This window comes from Nelumbo nucifera, chromosome 6 (assembly GCF_055504915.1).
Source record: "Nelumbo nucifera cultivar China Antique chromosome 6, China Antique-T2T, whole genome shotgun sequence".
Classification (NCBI taxonomy): domain Eukaryota; kingdom Viridiplantae; phylum Streptophyta; class Magnoliopsida; order Proteales; family Nelumbonaceae; genus Nelumbo; species Nelumbo nucifera.
In genome coordinates this window covers 5,213,520-5,238,510 of record NC_142654.1, presented here as the reverse complement: position 1 = coordinate 5,238,510, position 24,991 = coordinate 5,213,520, and the positions used below count along the sequence as shown (strand labels likewise).

General features: G+C 38.2%; 3 protein-coding genes across 5 annotated transcripts; 1 reads left to right on the top strand and 2 right to left on the bottom strand.

Moving 5' to 3' along the window:
- The first annotated feature begins 1,272 nt into the window (after positions 1-1,272).
- On the top strand, positions 1,273-5,318 carry LOC104604404 (Mitochondrial substrate carrier family protein). 2 transcript variants are annotated; one of them, XM_010268708.3, is made up of 7 exons: positions 1,273-1,815; positions 3,100-3,185; positions 3,306-3,513; positions 3,965-4,091; positions 4,190-4,374; positions 4,450-4,572; positions 4,667-5,318. In XM_010268708.3, exons 1-7 carry the CDS (start codon positions 1,657-1,659, stop codon positions 4,802-4,804), a joined length of 1,026 nt encoding a protein of 341 aa, XP_010267010.1. In that variant the 5' UTR covers positions 1,273-1,656; the 3' UTR covers positions 4,805-5,318. The 2 variants fall into 2 exon arrangements, with proteins under 2 accessions (XP_010267010.1, XP_088745843.1); XM_088889717.1 differs by having other exon boundaries at positions 4,648-4,956.
- A 6,792-nt stretch (positions 5,319-12,110) lies between these two features.
- On the bottom strand, positions 12,111-13,625 carry LOC104604403 (serine acetyltransferase 5-like). The gene has a single exon (XM_010268707.3). The coding sequence runs from the start codon at positions 13,495-13,497 to the stop codon at positions 12,445-12,447; it is 1,053 nt and encodes a 350-aa protein (XP_010267009.2). The 5' UTR covers positions 13,498-13,625; the 3' UTR covers positions 12,111-12,444.
- A 1,361-nt stretch (positions 13,626-14,986) lies between these two features.
- LOC104604402 (uncharacterized) lies at positions 14,987-23,613 on the bottom strand. Of its 2 annotated transcripts, none has more exons than XM_010268706.3 (6): positions 23,464-23,613; positions 22,443-22,675; positions 17,518-19,051; positions 16,473-16,822; positions 15,694-15,754; positions 14,987-15,531 (listed from the first exon to the last, which is right to left on the bottom strand). In XM_010268706.3, exons 3-6 carry the CDS (start codon positions 18,778-18,780, stop codon positions 15,400-15,402), a joined length of 1,806 nt encoding a protein of 601 aa, XP_010267008.1. In that variant the 5' UTR covers positions 18,781-19,051; positions 22,443-22,675; positions 23,464-23,613; the 3' UTR covers positions 14,987-15,399. The 2 variants fall into 2 exon arrangements, with proteins under 2 accessions (XP_010267008.1, XP_010267007.1); XM_010268705.2 differs by lacking the exon at positions 23,464-23,613 and adding an exon at positions 22,946-23,247.
- Between the last annotated feature and the right edge of the window lie 1,378 nt (positions 23,614-24,991).

Below are 24,991 nucleotides of genomic sequence, written 5' to 3'. Positions count from 1 at the left end.
TATCTTCCAAATACTTTGATAACCAGTTAGCCATCAAGGAGGAACGCCCTCAAAAGCACAAAAATAAAATAAAATAAAATAAAAATATAAAAAGAAAGAATGCAAGAAATCAAAACCATATAATTAATTTCCAAGTCAAGATAAGTAGCCCTTCATGTCTAAACTCTAAAGCCTCCATTGCTATTATTAGCTTCAACAACCCCAAATCCAGAGGATTCCACCAAGCCGAATCATTTTGACTCAAGGTTGAACTGGTATCATGTAGCTGAAAGGTCATTTGCTGTTATACGATCCAATCTCTCTCTTTGAAGTTATTTAGGGCTCATTTGGTTTGTGGGAATACGGGGTTAGAATTGGAATTGAAATGGGCTGTTCTGATTCTAAATATTTGGTTGGATAGAATTGGAATCTCATTCTCATTTTAGGTGGAATGATATTTTTCTATTTGTGAGAATGGCCATTCCCCCCTCACTCGGGGAATAAAATCCCATTACAGCTGATTCCAATATTCATTCTATTCTTATTTGAATCAAATAGACTATGGGAATAGATCATTCTTATTTCGTTTTCAAAGAATTTTTATTCTGATTTTAATTCTAACTGTGAACTAAATAGACTCTTAGAGATTTTGCATTCACCTCCCTTTCAAGAAACCATTCAATCTAAAAGCCTAAACTGTTTAGGTGATGTTTATTTTTTATTCTCTAACATTGTCAATGCTATTCCCATGAAGCGAAAAAAAAAACATTGTCAATGTTATTTAATATATTCTTCACATGAGGTTGAGTATCATGAAAAATTTTGTAATCAAACATGCCATAAAATATAAAGAAACAAAATAAAATATAATAAATTTCCATTAAAAGAAAATTTATTATACTAACAAACCAACCAACAAAATTATATCGTTTTTTTCAATCTTGGGTGGAAACGACCACACAATCCCTTTCATGCTGATTGTACTTTTTTTTGGATTCTATCTGACCAGAGTGAATGAATGGGAAATACAGTATGAACTCATCGGAAATTTGAGGCGAGTTTGGAAGTAGAGGATTTGAAGTATGAGACTCCAAAGTACAGGTCGTTGTTATCCCTGTTCAAGGTCTAATCTTTTTTGAGAGAATGACCCAGGGTTAGAATTTTTAGGCCCAGGGTCAAAATTTTTAAGCTCAAACTACAGTTGGGTTGGTGTCAGATCGGAATTAATGTTAATTTACGGGCAGCCATTTTGGTATGTAAATGGGGTTTTTAGATAAGCATTGGGTGTAGATTAGAGGTTTTTGAACTTTTGAATGTTTATAGATATGTTGTGAAAATGAAAGATTTGCATTGGACTTGTCCGTATTTTTTCGATCTTTTTCTTCTCTCCTGCTCTTGCGCCAAAGATCAGAATCTCCCGAAAACTTGCAGTCAATACTTTCTTCTCAAAATGTCAATTTCCCTCAAAGTTAGAACAGAAAAAAACAAAACATGTAAGGATGGAGAGCAGAGAGAGAACAATTTGTATACGTAGATGCAGAGACAACATCTCAAACGTTTCAATTCTTGCCTCTCACTTCTTCTTCTTCTTTTTTCCCTCCTCCTGCAAGCTCTCTGTAGCTATCCATAAGAAGGGGCTCTCAGAGCTCCTTCTCTCTCGCTCTTGAGCTTTCTCTCATGGCGATGGAAGGAGGTGAGCGAGAAGGAGGTCAGATCTTGGACGGAGTTATAGACGCCATGCCCGTCTTTGCAAAGGAACTTGTAGCTGGAGGTGTTGCTGGTGGGTTCGCAAAGACGGCTGTGGCCCCGCTTGAGCGTGTCAAGATTTTGTTCCAGGTATGGTTGGACCTCCACACCTTCTAATTATCGGCGTTCTTCAGAATATATTTCCGTAGAGAAAATTCTCGAGATATGCTTGTTTGGGTTTCTTTTACTAGTCATTTTCTGTAATCTATGAAGGTTTGTTATAGAAATTGTTGTGGGTGATTCTTGTTGCGGATGATTGTTCTTAATTCTGAAATATCGGTTGAGTACTAGCAGACAAAATTATTGATGGTCTGATGTTGGGAAGGGTTTTAATTGTATCTTCCTTTTATTTTGTCTTTCTTTTTTCCCTTTTATTTCATTTTTCACAATTAACTATTCGTACACTATTGTTAAAAATTATGACGATTACATTGATTTCTTCTGTGAATTCAACTTCTTATTACTTTTTTTCCTGGTTCCTGCAATGGGCTCTAGATTTTATTTTTTATTTATTTTTGATGTATCTGAGTACTTTACGCCTCTTCAAGTTTTTCTGGGATTTCCCAATAATGGTTTCATCTGGAGTTACTGGTGAAATTGCAATCACGGAGTGGTTGCTTATGCTGAGCGGATGTTGCAGGGGCTAGTGTGGTTGGACCGAGGAAGCGAAACGGATAGGTTTCTTAGATTTTCAAGAAATGGGTTTCCCCGTATCCAAAATTTCTTTATTACTTGGTAAACTCTGTTGACAGTCGACACAACTGACTTTTGTTTGAAACCCATCTTGAATTTTGAATTGATTTTCTTGGGGTAGTGACAGAGTTCAGAAACAAACGGGCTATTTGCTTGTAAAATGATTATATTTTTTAGAACATTGAGTTCTTCTAGAAAAAATTGACAAATTGATGGGCAAAGTTCTTAGTCATCTGGCAACTGTGTTTAGTTTCATAGTTCATTCCATAGATAATTATTTGTTGATCTTGCTTTCAAGTCAGATAGATTTTTACTGCAGTGTGATACCTAGGTTTACTCTTAATGCAACTTCATAAAGAATGATTCTTTTGCAAAATGAAAAACTGATGGTTGAACTTTTAAAGAGAAAGAATCTTGGATAGGATAGCTTCAAGAAATATTTTGCTATGTTTATCTTTTAGCTTAATCTTCTAGTGTCAAGATGCTAGTAAGTATATTTTAGAATGATCTTGTCATATATCTGGCATTTGTTTTTAGGTACTATATTAGATTTTGTTCAATGACAAGGCTTTGTAGTTTGTACTTCTAAGGAACATTAATCAGTGATTTTATCTATTGAAACTAATTAGAAAATGTAACTCCTTAGTATCGCTGTAAGAGGAACTAATCACAGTTTTGCAGACCAGAAGGGCAGAATTCCAGAGTATAGGCTTGTTGGGGTCCTTCGAAAAGATTATAAAGACAGAAGGAATATTAGGCTTTTACAGGTAGGAGTTTTTGCAAGAATATTCTTCAACATCCAAATTCATTCCTTTATCTTTAGTTTGACATGGTTTTGTCTTCATCTTCAAACATTTATTTAGTGTTTTCTTGTGATCTTTTTTCAGAGGAAATGGAGCTAGTGTTGCTAGGATTGTGCCTTATGCAGCTCTGCATTATATGGCTTATGAGCAATACCGCCGTTGGATTATACTCACTTTTCCTGGTGTTGGAAGAGGCTCCATTCTTGATCTTATAGCAGGGTCGTTGTCTGGAGGAACTGCTGTGCTTTTTACTTATCCTCTTGATTTAGTGAGGACCAAACTGGCTTATCAGGTGAAGAACTTAGAACTGGATTCTTTTTTATCATATTCTCAAATTTTATGATTGTCTCTTTCATAAGATAAATTTTATAGATTGAGTCATCCAAACAACGTGCTACTTCACAGCTGTCATCATTATCATCATTATCATCATTATCATCTAAGCTTTTGTTCCACTGGGGTCAGCTACATGAATCATGTTTCACCATTCCATTCTGTTTAGTGCCATATCCATAATTAAATTATGAGTGCTTAAATCATTTCTTAGTACTTCAATCCATGCCCTTTTTGGTCTGCCCCCTAGCCCTTCTAGTCCCATCAGTTTGCAAATGGGTGCTGTAGATAGTCTTCTATGCATGTGGCCAAACCATCTTAAATTCTACTTCATAGCTGTGATTTTCACAAAACAAAGAGCTAGTTTCTAGTCATGCTCTTCACATAAATGGCACTTGTTCATAGTGCAGGTTGTTCAATCATCCAGGTTAGGCATCAAGGGTATAAATCATGCTGAACAATTTTATAAAGGGATTTTAGATTGTTTCTCGAAGACCTATAGGGAAAGTGGATTGCGCGGACTCTATCGTGGTGTAGGTATGTACTGATTTAGATTCTGTTAGCCTTTGTCTTGTTGCTGTTATTGCATGTTTTCATGTTTTCACTCTTACCAATAATGGAGAATTTTTTGGCAGCTCCTTCACTCTACGGAATCTTCCCTTATTCTGGTTTGAAATTCTACTTCTATGAGGAGATCAAAAGTCATGTTCCTGAGGAACACAAAAAGGATGTCACGGTCAAACTTGTATGTGGATCCATTGCAGGTTTATTGGGTCAGACCTTCACTTACCCTCTTGATGTTGTAAGACGGCAAATGCAGGTAAGTGTTTAGATTCTAACATGAAATGTGCAATTCCTTCAAAAAAAAAAAAAATAGTAACAACCATATTTCCAGGTACAACGTCTCTCAGCATCTAACAGTGGAGAAGTGAAGGGAACAATGGAAACTCTCATCATGATTGGTCAGAATCAAGGTTGGAAGCAATTGTTTTCAGGGTTAAGTATCAACTACCTGAAGGTATAAAAATCTCAGTGTTTTAATTGAAAAATGTATTTGACCCATCCACACTACTACCAGAATGAGGTATTTAAGTGCTTTTACATTGTACCAGGTAGTACCATCTGTGGCAATTGGATTTACTGTCTATGATAGCATGAAGTTATGGCTGAGAGTTCCATCACGAGATAACACTGCTACTGGGTTAGTAACAGAAGGAAGAAATGCCCATAACTCGTCTCTCCACTCCTGACAATTATCCTATTCTTGGCCATAGCCATTGATGAGGTTTGCTTTGTAATCTGGACTACTCTTGTAGGTCCAATTTACTCTGTAACCTCCCACCACGTAAAAATCCCATTCTTTCCAAATAATTTGTTGATGAGGTTTTTCATAGCTCCTGTCAATTCCTGTGAGCCTGGCACTGCATTTCTGAGCTAGGATCACTAGAAGATTTTATCTTCCCTCTAGTGGTTCTGTTACGGCTGAGTTTGGAAAGAGTACAAATGAAAATATGTACTGTGCAAATACATACAAAATAATGCAAAATATAAGGTTTTGCACTCTACATATTTGCATTTGTACTCCTTCCAAACTAAGCCGTAGCTCCTAAACTGAACAAGCATAGTCTCCCTTTTCTGTGTCCAAAATAATTGCATAGTGTACATTTACATGTTTCCAATCAAATCTGTACTTCTAACCTGGTTTCTCTTTGCGTTGATGATTATGGTCTTGCAGAGGGTAGAACAAAATTGCTTTTGCTTTTACCACCTCTCCCCACAACTACCACCCTTGGTCATCTTTTTTTGCTTTTGCTGACTTGCTGTTACGACCCTGATAGCTTCTTGAGACGTGGGATGATATCCCAACGCCTAATGGCATTTACTTTTCAGCACTGCACCGTGTTATGCTTCTGAACTGTTGGCTTAGCAGCAATTTCCTAGTCATGTTCAGAAGCCTTTTCTTGTTGCGAGAGTTGTAGGTGATAATCCTGAACGCATAAGAGCATATAATACCTGAACCGAGGGAAAGAAGAGAATGCGAATGCCATTGTCCTTAATTCTAGAATGAGTTTTGCCTCTAAAATATATATTTTGAAATTGATAAGAAAAATGAGGGTGGGCCTTGGCGCGCGACTGGGGATGATCAGGGTTCAAATCTTGATAACGGTCTCCCTGTATGTGCCGGGGGTAAGGTTGTGTCTTGTGCACTGGGATGCCCTTTTACCAGAAAAATCTATGATGTTGTAGAGATATGATACCGGAAAGACATTGACCAATCAAAAACCCCATGAATGAATTAATGTAAATCCACTTGATTGGTTACCAGTTTCATGATGCCGGTTGATTGATTGGTTATAAATTTTTCTAGTTTCATGTCTTTCTCGCATCATAAATACAGTTTTACCATCAAAATCTTTTGCTTATCCTGGAAAATATGAAACTGGAAAGGGCTGACCAATAAAAAATCTTTGTGAATTTTGATCAAGGTTTTAAAAATCCACCCTGAAATGGAACCATTAGCTTCCAGGTCAGTGGTTTAACTGTTCAGGTCGAACGGTTCCGGTAGTTTGATATGTTTGACCTTAGATTGGAATATTAGGGTAAAAAGGATGCTACACGTCTATTTATGAGAAAAAAGAGGTAGGTGGCTGTTGGTCTGGAAAAGGTAAGAAAGAAATGAAAGGAAGAAAAGAGGAGGCCATGTTCACCAGTGATAATGACGACTGCAGTCAGTGCAGTGGTGGCAATGACGGTGTCAGACAGCAGCGGTGGTGTTTTTGCCCCAACCCATTTCGGATCCCTCCATCACTCTGATCTCAGATCTGAATCTGATCTTTCTCTCTTTCTCTCTCTCTCACTCACTCAGTGATCTCAGATCTGAGATCTTGTTCCAATCCTTCTCCCATCTCTCGATCTCCTCTATTAATGCTCCCTTAAAAAAGTAAATAATTTTTTATTAAATCATACGTCACTGCTTGGATGGAATAGTTTATTGGTTTGACTGCCTGGGTTAATGGTTTTCTGATTAAATCAATGTTTTTTTTTTTTCCAAAAAATAACTCAGTTAAAAATCATATCCAGAGATATGATCGTTTCCCAGATTAAATGGTTTGACCAACAATAATTTTGATAAATAACACCAGATTGGTCAGCACTTTTATGATGCTGGTTTCATCTTTTCATTCCATCCATTATAAAACTTCCCCTGAAATTTTAAAAAATTTAACAAAAACCTCCGTTAGGCCTTAACTAAGACAAAAAGATGTTAAATCAATGCATATTTTTTTTTCTTAAAATACCTATTTTACCCTTTTATAAAATGGGAATTGAAATAAAAAATGCCTCCGGGTACTGAAATAAAATACCCGTTACTACGGAAGACTTACTGGTTGAAAGCTGCTCTTGTTTCTATTGGCATCTCTCCACAACTTTGGCCAAGATTTAGAGAGCGAGTGGTCAACAATGTTTTCCCTACGATATCTGTCTTCATCCTCATCTTTAGTGCCATTGTGCTATTGGTGTGACTTCTTGGAGACATTCCTGTCACCACTGCGAATAATAGAGGAGCTTTTGGAAGGACATTTGCAGAGATTAGCCATAGAATAAACCCAAGTGAAGTTCTTTGATTTGTAATTATTATACCAGAATGCTTCAACTTTCATATGGTTAGAATCCCCTATTTGGTATGTTTGGTTATGTTAGGATAACTGCAAGATGGTTATGTGGATTTTTGCGTTGTCCTGCTCTGTATTTTCTTTTTCTCTTCTCTTCTTTTCTTGTTTTTGGTAAAAATCCATTACTCATTTTTGGTTGAGGAAGAATTGCTCACCCGGTCCCATCAAGATCAAGATGATCAATAATGATGATTGGTGCCACGAAATTTTACCTCCCGTAAAAAAAATCAAAGAGACAATAACTAGTGCAATTGAATATTTAAATTAATATCAATCAAAGAAGAGGAAAAATAATAAAATTCACTTGGCATATCTGCTTTAATAAAATAAATTCACCTGGTAAGAATCATCGGGGATAAAAGGTAAGTAAATGGTCCTCACCGGGTGGAATCCATAATCCTTCAATCTGCGGAAGGCCTCAAGCTACTGCATGCCAACACATTTCACGTCCTATAATCCTCCTCTAGCATCAGCTTGGTCGAGGTGGGCATTGAAAGGGAGGTGGTTCCATTTCCGAAGCTCAATGGGAGCAACGTTAGTGTGTGAGTTCAGGAGAATTGAAAGCAAGGTCCAAATAAATATTCTAGGGCTAGGGGGGCTTTAGCTTGAGAAAGGATGAAATTTGCAGCCGTGGAGGAATCACGGTTCGAATAAGTTGTGTTGATTTGCAAGTCTTTACGAAATTTACTAATCATCCACCCCCATTTGGTTGTCTATAGCTGAAACAACGATTAAGGGCTTTTTTGATAGGAAGAACAAAGCACACATCCTCTGTATTTAGTATAGAAAAATCAACGAAAACAACATTAAGGGTTTTTCTGATGGGAAGAATAGAGCTCGCATCCTCTATATTCGGTATAGAAAGATTATTTGTACTTGACGGAGGAAGTTTTAGGGGAGAAAGAGTCTATGGTTGCCAAATGCTATCTCTCTTCGTGACTCAATGGAGTTTCACGGTAGGAGATTGAAAAAAGAAAGAGGACGAGAGATGGGTTATTTCAAATTAAAATGCAAAGGGTAGAATAGGTATTTTGTAAAACTTAATCCATCGGTTGAATGTTTTCAGTTTGGGTAAGTGACAGAAGGGAGGTATATGTAGAGTGTTTCAAAAGTTCGAGGGAGGTTTTTGTTAAAATAAAACCTGAAGGAAGGATTTTATGATTGTCAGAACCTTCAAGGGAGATTTTTGTATTTTACCCTAAAAAAGGTGTTTTAGAAGGGTATAAAATAGACTATTGAAAACTTCGGAGGAGAAGCTTTGAGACATGTTTGAAGACATTGTCTTTAGAACGTTATTTGCCTCCACTTAGTTTCACTAAGTTTGCTGTTGGGTTATAAGTAAATCCGTTCCCAGGATACAATGGAGCCTTGGGCAAGAATCTGCAACCAACAAAGTTGAAGAGTCTCCGAAGAAACTTTCTGTGGGACTGTAGCAAACCAGACTAAGAGAGAGAGAGAGAGAGAGAAAGTGAATTTCAAAAAATGTGTGTTTGAGAAATCTGAGTCATGCTCCTTAAATAGTTTATGAAGAGGTATGAAGAAAATGTAGGTGTTGGTTCAGAAAAGGCACCTTCAATAGTCACAATTTCAAACATTGTGAAATTGTGACTGTTTAAAAGGTAGTTAACAGTTAATGACGGTTAACTTTGAATTGTGCCTCTTGATCACACCCGATCGAATCGTAACCGTTCATCTCATCAACAGTGATCAAGGGTCAGCATCGCACCAAAACCAAAGCCGCCCTTCGTGAGCCATGCGAAGTGCGAGCAAAGTACACCTCTAAAGCGCCTCATTGCGCCGCACACACACGCACACACGTGTGCACGCGTTGTGCGGTATCAAACCTCCATACTCTCATCTACTATTTCTAAGGAGTGTAAATCAGCTCCTATTAAAATACTGAAAACAAAACTTATAATTTTCCAATGTGGGACAAGTTCAAAATTGGGTTTTGTAAGAGAAAAGCTAATTTTCTAAACAAGTGTGCAGGTGCAACTTCTCATGTAATTGACCAATCAAACCCATTGGATTTAATCTTTCCATGGTTTGCTTACATGGTTGGAGTGGAGTTGTAGTGGCAACAGTCTGTTTACATGGTCAAGTTTTAGCTGAAAAGGAATGAGTGAGAGAGGATGGCAGAGAGGAGAGAGAGTTGGTCTTGGCTAGGGGTGGCAATTGGGCGAGTTGGGTTGGGTTTGGTTTGGGTTGAGTTTCAACCCAACCCATCTAACCTGCCAACCCATTAATGACTCGGTTATATAAAATTAAATGGGTTGGGTTCAACCCAAACCTGCTTTAACCTAATCCAACCTGGCCAAACCCATTAATCTTATATTTATGGACTTAAAAAAAAAATGCTTTCTCTCTCTTAACAAATAAGTTGGTTGTAGCTTGGTGGTTATTGTAATTGATATTTACGTAAATGGTGAAGGTTCAAATCACATTACATGCATGTTATTTTTACACAAGTGGTGAAGCCATTTGACTATGTTCGGATTATGGGTTTGACCGAACAACTTAGGTTTAAACCGGTCAGACCAACTTAAACCACTTAGGTTCAAGGGTGGCTGAACCGTTTAAATTTAGATCAATCCGGTCGGATCGGAATGGACTGGACCAGTTCAGTCAATGGTGGATTGACTTAGACCAGACCATATCAAGTTTGTGCACGGGGTCGGGACCGAACCGGCTGACCCGAACAGGGTCAATGTAGCTAAATCGGGTCAGTCGTGCGGATATTGGTTGGTCCAGATTGGGCAAAACACGCAGAGGTCGAATCATCCCACCCAAAACCATTTCGGATTCGAGTCAAACCGGATTGACTTGTACCGGGTCGGGTTGGGGTGTGTGAATATTGGTTGGGCCAAATGGTCCAAATTGGACAGAGCAAGTGACACTAAAGCATCTCGCCCGGGGTCTATTTCGGATTCGGGTCGACCCAGATCAATATATGCTGGATCGGGTCAAACTGTGTTGAACTGGTCCGGACTCAGGTCAAATTGATTTGGATTTATGTTGGATGAAGTATATTGATTCAAGACAAAATTAAATTTAGTCAATTATTAATAGAAAATTAATGCATTAATTATAAATTATTTAATTCAAATGAAGAAAATAAAAAAAAGGCTAAGGAATTAATACATATGTCTATAATGGTTAACCCAATGGTTATCCACAACCCAACCCAAATGGGATGGGTTGGGTGATGGATTGATCACACAACCCGCTAAGTAAATAGGCGGGTTGGGTTAAAAATTGCCACCCCTAGTCTTGGCCCGTCTGTTTACATGGTCGGATGCAAGTTGGAAAGGAATGAGTGAGAGAGGAGGGAGAGGTAGAAATTTGGTGGTCGAATTGTTGCTGTGGAGGGAGAAAGACCGGAGCAAGCGACTATGTTTCAAAATGTAGTTGCACAAACCAAAGTGCTTTTGGGTGTTTGCATATTGGGGGTCCCCAGATTTGGTTGTATCAAATGTTTGTATCTTTCCAAGCAGATAGGTGACAGGAAGGAACTCAAAAACCTTGCCAAGTTTCAGACATTGGATCTTTCCAATAATCAGTTCTTTAACAATATTCCCAAGTCTCTGGGCCAAATCTAGGGATGGCAATTTTCCTCATTTCTCCAATCTCCGTGGGGATCTGCCCTGAATGGGGCAAGGATGGGGATGATTTCTCCCCCACGTGGACGAGGATGGAGAAATTTTCATCCCCGTTAGCGGGGACAGGGAGAGCACTCCCAGTCCCATGAGATCCCCACTAATATATGTATGCATACATTATTTATGTATATATATGTACACATACATCTATATCTTAATATTTTTAAAAATATGGTTGAATCTTTTCTAATAGAATTGTAAATTTTAATTAGTTTAATTTTATTTTTTAAATAAAATAAAAAATAAAATGGTTAACATTATAAAAAAATCACGGGGAGTGGGGATCCCCGTGTGGATGGGGATAACCTTGTCCCCGTTAACGGGACGGGGATGGAGATTTTTGCGGGGACGGAGATGGGAAGAGGCTCCTCGTCCCTACCCTGCCCTGTTGCCATTCCTACCCAATGGTCTGCGTTACAATGAAATTCATCTTTCTTCAAAACCAAAAGCCAATTTGTCAATTAAAGGTTTGAAAACAATGACTCGTGGAAGCTTCCAAATGTGATGATGATTTGTTTGTTGTTCTTTGTTCAAAAACCCTCTATTGGAGAGAGGGAAAATATCGTAGAAACAAAGAATTGGTGTCGAGGTCACTGAAATCGACGAAGATACGAGTTTGCAGGTATAAGTGACATTTTATTACCCGCAAGAATAGAGGTTTCCAACCGAAATAGGGAAGCTTTTGTCATTTGGGCAAGTAGGGTTGGATCGTTGGAGATGCGGAAGAGTTGGAACGAAAAAGCGGAGATAATCTCTCTCTCCCCCTCGTTCTGATGATGTGTGTTTGATCTCGATATCATCCTCTAAGGGGATTTAGATCAGATCACTGCCCATCTCTTTCGGTTCTCTGCTATGCGTAAACAGGAAGGAGATAATGAACAGTTGTTTTTTCAAATTAGGTTAAACGAGGAAGAGACTAAAGGCAAAAGGGAGCTTAATAAAAAAGGATAGTTTAAAAAATTTGCCCTTTTATTTATACTCCTTCCAAATTGAAATGTATTTGTATTTATGCTCTTTCTAAAGTAAACCTAAATCAAAATTTCAACCAATCATTTATTTATTTTTCATTTACTTATACAATAAGATATACTTCTTTTAACAACCTTACAAATGTCACTGTAATGTTTCTTGGTTCATTTGTTGTTTGAATTATGTGACAACTTTCATATATGCACCATAGATTTTGCTACGTATCAATTGATCGCAAAACTGGATAACAAGTGTAGACGGAAACAAAGAGAGCATCTACAAATTCCATTCTATTCTATTGGCTTACAGTCAATACTCGTAGATTTAAGACGTTGGATTGGAATCTAAAGAAAATCCAACTGAAAGCGCATTGTGTCCATCGCTCCAAGGTTCAGACGACCAAAAATAGGTCTAAATTCTTTCTAATCCTCATCCAATTAATAACTTACACGTCTCGGTCGCAATGGTGGCGCACTCATTGGATCAACGAAACCAAAAAATGTCACAGTCACAGACCAGCAAGCATCAGTAATCGTCTTATACAATACTACCAATCTCACGGAAACAAAGTAAGTAAGCCATTCAGATTTAAATTATGTAATCTGACCATTCCGAGATGAAGGATGTATGATCCATCGATTCCCCAGGAATGTCTTCGTGTTTTGCAGGCTGGTCTTTCCCTCCTACAAGCCTCGCCGGGTTTCCAACTGCGGTGGTCCTCGGCGGTACATCCTTCAGAACCAGCGATCCCGCTCCAATCTTCGCTCCCTCCCCGATCTTTATGTTCCCCAATATCGTGGCGCCAGCTCCGATCAATACCCCATCGCCGACCTTCGGATGCCTATCTCCACTCTCCTTCCCTGTTCCGCCCAGCGTTACGTGATGGAGTATCGACACGTTGTTACCGATTACAGCCGTCTCCCCAACAACCAACCCCGTGGCGTGATCAAAGAGAACCCCCTTCCCGATCTTCGCCGCCGGGTGGATGTCTATGGCGAATACGTCCGCGATTCGGGATTGGAGAGCGAGCGCGAGCGGGCGACGCGACTCGTTCCACAGCCTGTGAGCCACGCGCTGGGCCTGGCAGGCGAGGAATCCCTTGTAGTTGAGGAGGCAGTGCGAGAAGGAGACGCAGGCTGGGTCACGCATTCGGGCGGCACGGAGGTCGGCGACCGTGGCGGCACGGAGTGAGGGTTCTTTGGAGAAGAAACTCAGGAAGAGATCGTATAGGAGGGTGGACAGGAGGGTGGAAGAGCATAGCTTGTTGCCGAGGTGGAAGGAGATGGAGCGAGCCAGGGAGGAGTGGGAGAGGATAGTGGAATAGAGATAGCTGGCGAGGGCGGGTTCCGCGTCGGCATCCCGGCGAGCCTCGGCTTTAATCTGGGACCAAACCCATGCCTCGTCTTCGCATGAGTCGGTGAAGCCGGTGAACGAAGTGCGGGGTGGGGCTGCCGTCGGGTAGCGTATTTCGCCGGCTGGCATCTTGCTCGGCGGCGAGTAGCAGAATTGGATTTGAGTATGAAGGTAGCAGGGGATAAGGGGTTCGTGTGTGGCGTGTGGCCTGGACGAGTCTGTGCTGTGGATCGATGGACGATGGGGGGAGTTATAAGGAAATGTTGGTGGGGCCCTGCAGAACTTCATCCTCTTCTTTATTCAGAAACTCGGTGGATCTCCCGACGAGCAGTTGAGTAGAGGTCAACCACTGACATCAACAGGAACCTTCGGTTCGGGTTCAATGGGGGCAACCTAATCCATTTCGACCTTCGGAACTCACAACTCACAAGGTTACAAACTTACAATGGCGAGTGGTGGATATCAGCATCAAATCCGACCCGATTAGCTTTCTCCCTAGCCCCTAGCCACTTAGCCAGCAAGGCATTGTCCGAATCACCCTGAGGAAACCCGAAGCAGAGCAGTCTATCTACCTGAAGCAGAGCAGTCTGGAACCTTTAAGTCAATCTTTTATTTCACCCAAAAAATAAAATAAATAAAATAAAACTTGTGAATATTAAATGGCGACGAGAGTACGAGACCCACTCATCATATTAAAAATTGGAAAAAATATTGAATGGCTAATATTTATTTCAGCGGAATAAGTGGTTTACATTGCTGATATTCTGCTATATACCCACGTGGCAACTGGCAAGCTGGTAACCCTTGTATAAAACTTTTTTCATAATCTTGCCACGTGTTTGATATGCATAGCATTGGGAGCCACAACTGGATGAGTTCCACCTAGGTAGATAACCAAAAAAAAAAAAAAAAACTGTCATGAGAATATTTCAAAGGAGCTCAAATTCAACTTTTCTTCACCCTCCATCGAAATACTTGCACGTTGCACACCAAGTCCCCCAACCCCCCTCCGATCTCTAACGAAGAAACTAAACTTCCCTTCATGGTAGGACCCACTGAACAGTGATGTTCAACAGCCCAAATTTGTATCGACACGGGGCAAGTTATGGGGTACAAGTTGAAGCACGTGAAATGAATGAAAGGTACCCTTTGTCTTTCTAATCATATATAGCTATGCTATATCGTAAGCCTAAAATAAATAAAATAGAAATTCAGAGTTGAAAACGCAATGGCTGAAGTAAGCATGGTAGTAGTCCAAATATTACAAAATAAAAAAGGCTCCACACATACACATGGGGCGCCCATTGTATATCTATCTAACTCAAGAACGTTAAAGAAACAAGTATTGTAATACTGCATTTGGTCTCATCACCTCTCTTGCAACTCATACAAACACAAACACGCTTGAATCGAAGTCTGGGTCTCGGGTCAAACGATTCAACCAAATGATTAAATTGTTTAATTCATTCAAATAAAACTATAAAAAATTGCAAATGGTTCTGAGACCCATCTTTTAAACCTATTTTACATCAAAATAGGATTATAAATTAGAGAATATATTACATATTATTAGCACATGCAAAGGAGCAAGTTTGACCAAGTCAACATTTCTAAGACGCAGGCTCCCAAGTTTTGATGGTCCTGAGCTTACGACCAACTGCTAAATTTCTGAGCCATAATTTCCATGACACCCTGCTGATACTGAATCCTAAGCATCAACTAACATGCTAATATACCAATGAAGTTCTTTCTTCTGGGCATGCAGGAAAAAAAGTCGTGAAAAATGTAGTAGTATTATAAAGTTGAACTCATAGTTAAGACATGTTCAGACTTCAGAGATTAACTATTCATGCAAGAGAACAGATTACCAGTCCTTATCATCCAACTGAATACATTACACTGTTATATACAAGATTAATCATCTCCATGCATGAAGCATCCAGCTGCATGATCTTTTTTCTTGATCCACATTTTACTTGCTCACTTGTCATCACATGGAAAGTAAGACCCAAGCAAGTGAAAGCAGTCTACTCCATGAAGAAGACCATGACTGTCAGAGGGACTGAATCTTTTTCTACCTCAGTTACCTACCAAGAAGTCCATCAGTTGGTGCTCACTATACTGGTGCAGGCAGATTTACTTCCATCTGCTTCAGTTCATTGAGATTCTCTGGTTATCAATTGTCAATGCTTATGGGGTCCTATGACCATTTTCTGTTGCATCATCAGTTCGACGGCCCCTCCTATTGTTCATTTCTGAGTACATTTCTTCTATCATAGGTTTCCAGAGACGAACGCGTGCATTTATGAACCAATTGGATACCTAAAGATAACACCACAACACAATGATCAAGGCAAAAGAAATAAGAAATGATGCAAAGAATAAACCCATCAAATAATAGAGAACAAGAGAATGGTACTCCCCAGTGACTTTTTAAGCGGATAAAAGATGAACTGATTACAAGCTTGGTAAAGTATTAAATACCTGGCTCCGTGTCAGCCCGCTTCTTATTGCAAGTAGATGTTTCTCTGTGTCCTTGGGATACCTGAAAATCCATAAATTTTGTGACTTAAACAACCTCTAACCCAACCAAGTTTTGGATGTATGTCATTTCTCAACATTTTCATTGATGCAAAAAGGTGTGACACCGTACTCTGGAAAAAGCCAAAAACATACACAGATGCACACGTTTTGTTTCATATATTATGAAAATGCTTTTCTATAATAATCTACTTATAAAGAAGAGGTATTTAAAAATTTATTTCAATCATATAATTCGAAAAAAAAAACAAGCAAACTTTATGATATAAAAACAAAACTCACGAATTTTATGCTTCAAAACATGTTTTGTTCTGTATTGATATTGAAAACACCACTTCTGTGTGGTTCAAAGTTATAGTGTGGTTTTAAAAAAGCACATCTTGATGTCATTGAACTGTTACATGTGGAACCTGCAACCAGAAAAGTTCATGCTGTCGTCAGGGGGCTTTTTTGGTAACGCCTGAATTTCAAAACAGAATTGTCAGGTGGCTCTGGCTGGATGCAAGTCTTTGTAGGTGAAAATAACTTGAAAATGCACAAAATGCAAGTTCTTTCTGATGGTCAGATATTCCGAGCATCCCGAGATTGGTTAGTTCCAATCCAATGGTCAGAGTTCTTTCTGATGGATACCCTCTCCTAAGCTCTGGTATTTGTGAATATGTGCTGCTATATCTGTATATGCGTTATCACTTATCAACAATCATTCTAGGAAAGGAACTTACGGGTGGAGGAAGTTCTGAAACATCCATGCTCGTAAAACTGAGACTGATCTTTCTGGTAAGCCTCTTTGTGGCCTCCATGACTGATGATCTCTTCTCCTTAGTTGCTGGAGAGCCCATTGCTTTTGAATGAAAGATGATTTGAATTTCTCCCCTACCATACATTTAATGCTGAGGTGTTCTCCGGATGCAAGGATTTGGTTGGCAATTCTCTCCCTTAGATTGCTATACAGAAAAGATATTGTCTGTAGAACAAAACACGCATGTATCCGAGGGTCCATCTCAGTTGCAGCATGGAATGCAGATACGACTGTGTGGATCTCATCCAAGCATTGGCTGTATCTGCTGTCAACCTAAGTTAAAAAAAGAATAATCAGGATGCATTTTTAAGTAACAAAGAATTTAGGTGGATACACCAAGTAACCAATATTTTAGGTGGTGGAGAAGTGTGGAAGTCAGTTAAGGAGAAAGGCAATTCAAGGACCAAATTTTCATGGTTGACCGGGTAACTGTGGTTTTTGGCCAAGAAAAAGAATGTGAGGAATATGACTCAATCATGTCAATCTTCTTTTATGTTTAACTTTTGAAATCATATTTTTGAAAAACAATTCAAGTTAAAAAAGATTTGAATATGATTCAACAGATCTTTTGATCCACTTGGTCAACATGTTTGAATCTCAAGATGGTGAAATAGACAAGTTTAGGTCAAATAGGGAGATCCTTACGACCTAGTATATTTTATCCACATGGAAGAATCTTCTGCTAACCAGCCTAACCCAAATGACTCGTCAAATAGAGGACACTCTGGATTGGCCATGTTTTAATCCTGCAATTGGACTCATAATAGACAGCTTATCTAGAGAAATTTAAAAGGTCTCTTGGTTGGTTGGTCTGAAAAAATTTTCCATGAATTAGGATGAGGAGCAAAAACTAGGGACTCCCTTTGAACCCAAAAAATACTTGGCACGTGGAAGATTCTTGGTGGTTCATTTAAGTAAGCTCACTACGCAACCATCTAGACTTTCCACACACACACACACAGTCATACCACTTGTAGCAAAGCTAATAGTTGAGTTTTCCTGGCTTCAACCTCCTGTCTTTGCAATGGAAGCTTTTTTTGACTATTGGATCCAGTTTCTCCAGAATGAAGAGGAAATTCATCAGACCTCATCTTTTGAATCTCTCTTTCAGCAGAGAAATTTGATGAAAGTGGTATTTTTTGTCCAGTTCCAATCTCACCTGCTGAATAACTCAGGCAACCTAGGTTTTTTAGAGAATAACTTGCAAATTCAGAAAGTATTTGCTGAGCTACATTGAGATATTTTGACTCAGACAATATCTGTGAGAACTGGACAGGCGCATATGAACCAAAACCCAAAGAAAGCTCATTGCTCTTTCTAGATGCCTGCTCTGAACCAAATCCCACTCCCATACCAACTTCATGCAATGAATGCTGTGTAACAACAGAGCTACTTATTTCTGAGCACTGATCTGTTATGGTTGGTACACTGATAATAGAGGGTTGGCACGTGGCCAGACTTAGAGATAGTTCATTACTAGGTAAACAGTAGCCATATGTGTCATCTGCACTGATGCTGGACTTGTTAGATGACATCCATACATGTGGGTCCAAGCTTCCTACAAAACCATGTGGCAAGGCTTTACCCGCAATATCCTCAGGACCCGGAAACTTGTGAACAGTCCATTTACCATCCAGTTGGTCAGTGACACCCGTGTCTTTCTTGGAAACTATACACTGTACATAATCATTTTCTCCAGTATATCCACAATTCACTGAGGCTGTAAGTGAAGAATTGGATGTATCACAGCAGCCATTTGAAACAGTACTTCTCAAATCTTTCAATGGGAAGGATGAGTTAGAAGAAATTGAAATCCTGTTGAGATCTTCCTGCAGACTACCATTTGCTGCCAAAAAGTTAAAAAGTGATGTGGCAGTTAAGGATGCTCCTCCCATGAACTGCCCCTGAAACTCGTTGTTATCAATGGACTGTGAAATGATGGGTGAAGAATCTCCAATGCCATGTTCATCAAGTGGCAAATTTCTAGAAACTGAAGCATTACTATTAACTTCATCATGGTTTGCCACATGGAGATCATTTCTGACATTTATGGGTTCTCCTTGCAATGCTGAAAGCAAAGGATATCCTGCCATGATCTGGTTTCGGCTGTTAACAAGCAATGAATCTTGGTGAATAACCATACCAGGGAACATACTTGAAGGCATTCCATCTATAGCCATAGGATTTTGATAGTTAACATCTACTGAGTTGTTGACTATGCTGTTCTCCATTGCACAGTTAGAAACCAAAGAACTGTTGTGCCAAGATCCAAGTAAGTCGAGATGTTCAGAAGGATATAGGCTCTGAAAGAATTAAACACCAATCCAATCTAAAACTATATTTCGTCTGCAGCTTCAAACACTTTTCAATCAATTTTCCCTCTGACAATCAAGAGAGATCATAAGACAGTAGTTCACTTTTAATGGTTATGGGTTAAACTGCTTCCTTCAATTATTTTTCATCATCTGTCCAATCTATTGATCCCCTTGGGCTAATATGGACCTGGAAAACAATCAATAAAAGTGAATGGGAAGCAAATGTACCACCTAATCTGGAAGAAATATATGGCATGGGAATGAGATCCATCTTCTGAGAGACAAAACAAAACAAAACAAAACAAAAATCAAGGTTTATAGAAATAAAATATTCTTATTGACTGGACCATGCTAGAGAACCTTGAGAAAAAAAATCCCTCTTGACTGAAGAATGCTAAAGAAAAGAAACCATAAACAATGTGTGCCTTTGGTGTTGGGTTGAGAGAACGTTAAAAGAAAAAAACCCATAATCAAATAGACAGTTATCTACAATATGTGTCATCTACTTATCTACATAGAAACTCAAAATCCAAAATGGAACCATGGGGAACCTCTCTGACAACGGTTTCTGCTATTAAGGACCATGTTCTCAAAATAAGCCCTTTTATGGAGCAAATTTTATACATAAAATATACAACTCCCCCCTAATTGAGTCAATTAGAAAAACTGTTTCCTGTGTATATGATCAGTAAAGATTAGATTTCCTACCAATAAATACATTTGTGCCCAGAAAACAAGAAGGAATGGCAAAGTATCAGACAAATTCAGTTGCATGACTTTTGTATTGTATCAATATGATCATCGGTGAAAGAAATACATATACTTTTTTTTTGAGAAAAAGTAACAATTTTATTTAAAAAAGAGCAAGGGGTAAATGAGAATGTATGGCTGCAGAAAATACTTCACCAGGGACATAGACATTTATTTGATTGTTAAAAGATATTAGATATGTATTTTGCAATCAATCTTAATGACTATACATTTATGTAAGTTTTATTTGACATTTATATGTATGCACGGATAGTTCTAGCTTTCAATAATATAGGTTAGCTTATATATGACATTTTGCATATATAAGTTTAAGTGAAATCATATGATAAATGTAATTTGATTGATAATTCATGATAATACAATTTTGCACACTAAGGGGTTGTTTATCAATATGCATTTGTTCCTTTAAAACCAAAACAAGTGTCACATCATTAAAAACAATTTTTTTTTCTGCTGTGGCACAGTGTTTGAAAAGCGCAAGGCACAAAAAAAAACAAGGGGCAATTTGTGCCCGAGGTGTAAGGTGAGGCATGTGCCTTTTTGAAGCAAGGCACAAAAATACAAAAATTGCCGAAAAATTCAAAAATGCCAAAAAATTCAGAAAATGCCAAAATTAAAAAAAAAAACTAAACATAATATTAATAAAAATAAACTTAAATTTTAAAATAAATGTTTTAAAAAACCTATTACCTAAAATTAAAATACATAAACATAACATGTAAAGCATATTCAAATGGAGATTTAAAAATAAAATCAAAGATATAAAACATTTTCAAGCATGTAAAACCCACAATCTCTTTTTCCCTTAATTCAATTATTTCAAATAGCTGATATGGTGTAAACCATCTTGCGTTCCTGATTCTACAAGCCACCTTTGTACCAAGCCCCTCAAGGCAAGTTCAAACAAGTCCATGTTAGGGTCTTAAATTCTTAATCACTACATAAAAAATTTGATTTTATAATTTTAATTTCCTTTTAAGAAGATGTTTTATAATTCAAATGCACCTTTGTACCAGCCACTAGGTTCAAAAAAGAACAAAAGGCGCAAAAAATAAAAAAAAGGTGCACGCCTGGGCTGAAATGCAAGGCACACCAGGCACATGCCTTTTGAAAGTGCTGTGCCTGGGGCCTAAGCGAGGCACATACCTTAAAATGTGCATTGACTGAATGTAGGCGTGCCTTTTAAATCACTGCTGTGGCAATTGTTTTTGTTTAAGAAATAAAATCATGCATATTGAAAACACCCCCCCGAGTTGAGGTATAAGCCATAGTTGCAAGCCTCTCTGTCCACAAATGCACATGCATGACGTGCATACATGTGTGGATTACTTTCTGTCTGTTTGTTGTTTGTGTCCATGTTTAATGTGTCTTTCTATTTGACAAATAAACTTGCATTACTTTAATCTTAGTTGAACTTTAGATTTCTTATCAACTGGTTGATTTTTCATGTTTAACAAAAACAGACATGATTTTTTCTTGTAGCTACATAATATTTTCATGAGGATCACACCTTTCAATTGATGCATGAATAAGTGTTGGAATTGCATGAGCATGGACCTCACTGACATCTCACTGGCACCTTATTCATGTTTCATAATGATGCCAAGAATCATATTTAGACCTTACCTATGAAAAACTGGTTGGTTTCAGTTTCCCTTCCCCATGCTATTCCTGATTCTGTAGTGTGTACAGGTTTGGAATGAAGATAAACAAAAATTATTTGTCTTTTTAAGTTTTACAGCAAACAAATCAGGATAATTCCATGTTAGTTATAGTAATATCCCAATTCTCATTCAAATTATGAACAACTTTGCTTCTAAGAGACAACCTTGTAGGGTATAATCATCAATTTTCCTTGACCAAAGTGACAACCCCCCCTTTTTTTCTGAAGTGTGGCTTTTTAGATGTCTATAAGAATCCTCCTCTAGACTAAAGAACATACAATGCTGGGCCTTCTGAATGAGGTAACAGCATCAGGAGACACTTGTGATCAAAATAGTCATAAGAAACAGCTTTAATTTCATATTAACTTTATAGATCCTCAAGAAAAAACAATAATGGATCGAAAACTTTTAAAATTGAATTAAACAAGAAAGAGGAGTAAGAGAACCATAAATGTTTGGAAAATTAGAAAGGAACTGAACAGTGGTTCCTAAACAACCAGTACTGCATGCCTGCATGGGAAAGGAAAATATAAAGAAAAGAGGAAACATTCAACATATAAAAGGACAAAGAAGACCATCAAATTATATGATTTTGAACTACGATGCAAAAGCGCTTGATAGTTTGTCTTCAAAACACAACACTTCTCCAAACAACTACATATGAAAGCAAAGAGAGATTACAAAAAAAGGTGGGATTTATCATTTATTTATGTAAAGTACCAAAATTTGAATCTCAGACTTCCAAATACAGAGAAATGCATAATTTCAATTCTAACTTTTGAAGAACACAACAGAAGCAACTAGTATGTAACTCCATTTATGGTCGCATGCCCATGCCTATGACATTCTGATTAGAATGTCAATTCTGTCAAGCTGAGTTTACTTCAAACTGCACAGCGTAGCATGCAGTTGATAGGTTGCACATGAAGCAAAAGTAGGACATCACATGTAAGCAAACTCAACTTGACAGAATGGATTGCAGACAGTTCATAAACAGATATTTCTTTCATTAAGTACTCTGGTACACAACTTCAATTAACGGTTTAGCAGTTTGAAGTAACAACTTTCAAGAAGAAAAGGCCGAACATAAGCAAAAATTATGAAATTACGAAGCCAGTAAGAAAAGTTCCTCAGAGAACCAACCTTCCATCCATTTCCTTCACAGAACCCGGCCAGAAACAGAAAGGACTCATCAACTTCTAGGTTCCCCACCTTCCTGACTAGCACAACTCAAAGTCCCTTCTGCATTAGAAAGATGATATAGTTTCTTTCCGCAATGAATAACACCGCAATTAAGCTTTCTCAGAGGACTCAAAGAAGAATATGCAGTAAGAAAAGCCAGTCAGGAATAAAGGATGCAATTTCCTCCACAAAACCTGGCCAGAAAAAAGAAGAATGGAGATAAGGATTAATCAATTCATGGGTTCCCCACCTTCCTGACTAATCACAAGTCAAAGTTTTTTCCTCATTCGAAAGATAAAGTGGGGTTTTTTTCCCACGCTGAACAATTCCAAAAGTAAGTTTCTCAGACAGCTCAAAGACAAGAACATGCAGCGAAAAGTTCGCCATGAATCATTGGTTTCCCTTGTTTGGAACTAGTATAATCAAAAGCAAAGAAAATGGCCTACTCTTTTACACTTCTTTACCATTCTTTCTGATTGATCAGGAAATTGGCTCTTTTTTCTTAGAACCTAAAGGCAAAAGAATGGGGTTCAAAAGCACACGGAACCCATGCATCAACTGCTGGCTCTTTCAAACCACATAACCAAAAGCAAATTTTCAAACCACATAACCAAAAGCAAGTAAGCAACTATTAAAAGTGGGCTAATATCTTTGCGTAGAAAGAAAGTTTGTTCTGCTCCCGAAACCCAAAGCCCAAGAGACTGAGATTCAGAACCCATCAAGAATTATGCGCTCTCTCTCTCTCTCTCTCTCTCTCTCTCTGTCCAGTTTTCACTCTAGCAACAAGATGTTAAAGTTCAATGCATAGATGGGTCCTCGGGACAAAAGAAATCCAACGCAGAAAAACCAGTAGAAAGAAGGAAGATAGTCAAAAAAGCCAAAAGGCCTTCGGCAGACAGGTTGGGATATATGGACCCATTGATTAAGATGGAGAGAAGGAGAGCTACGAAAGAGTAAAAACAAGGAGATGAGAAAACATTACTCCCGGTGCAGTGCTACTCATTTCTCTTGCAGGCTTTAGAGGGCCCATTTCACTCTCTCTCCTCTCTCCTTGCGTTCCCCCGCCTCTCATCCTCTGCTTCTCTGCAATCATCACAACCAAAATATCTGGAATCTCTCTGTTCAAACTCCTGTTCATGGCAGATGTTTCCAGCTCCATTTTTCAGAGAAAGACTATACTTTTTTTAGCTCTTTTAATTAGACAACAAGCAAATGTTGCGATAAAGGAAAAGGGAAAGAGAGAGAGAGAGGGAGTGACAGACAGAGAAGCAATGGTTGTATTGTACTTTTGGCAAGTATGCAGAGGGAGAGGTGATGTAAGCAAAGTTAGCAAACACCAGAGATGGCTGAGAAAAATCTGGAGAGGAGATCTTTGGCGAATTTATTGGGGCGATTTTAAATCCCCATCTCGTTTTATATTTAGTCCTATTTTGGCTTTGTACGGTTGAGGTAGTTGCCCAGGAGAGCTCGTATAGCATGATGATGAGTCGCTTCACACATTCGACCCGAACCCAATTCAACAAAGCGGCCCATCGCTTTTCTTTTTCAGAGAGAGAGAGAAGGAAAGTATTGTCACAGCAAAATGTAACTTTCAAAAAAAATCCTATTTATGATCGTATTAATTTCTCGTATAATCATTGTTTTCAACTATATAACCATGGCTCAGTTTTGAACTTTATATATTTGTATTTATACTCCTTTCAAACTGAGCTTATACACCATAATAAATAGGAGTAAATAAGCATTTGCCTAAAAATGCATCATATTAGAATCTTATTGTCACTGAAATATGGGTATTTTGGGGTTTTGATCCATGTTAAAGGTAAGTAGGATTAAGGTGATGTCTAGTATAAATGATGATTTCTTGCAAATCATTTCCATGTTAGAGGAATTGGCATTGAAATTTTTATTTGATTGGTCGATTTTGATGATTTTCAGGAATTTGGTCAAAATTTGATTCTTGAAATCAACCCTTTTTAGGGATGATTTTTTTTTGGGTGATTTCCTGATTTTTAGCTAATTCCGATCTTTTGAGAATGATATAACATCCAATATAGCATTGAATAATAATTCTAATATAAAAATAATTTACCTTTGAGAATTGGTACCAAATAGATTCAAAGCTGATTTTTCAAAAAATTGATTTACATGATAGAAATGATATCGAATAACAAAATTTACCGATTTTTGAAAAAAAAAACACTGATTTTAAAAATTGGTGACTTTTGAAAAATTGGCAAGGAAAAATCAGCATTGATTCCAAACATCACCTAAGACCAATTGATTGCAATGTATCAATACTTTGTGCCTTGGTTGAGAAAGAGATTAAAGAGAAGGAGCATGGGTTGATAAAAAGAGGTGGAAGACATAATTAAAGATAAAAAGAACAAAAGAAAGTGAAGGAGAGTGATAGGAGGCAAAGTCTTTTACTGCTTGTAGGAAAGACCTAGGATCCGGTCCTGCCTTGATATGGGTTGCAGGGTTTTGGGATGGGCTACCCCACTTCATCA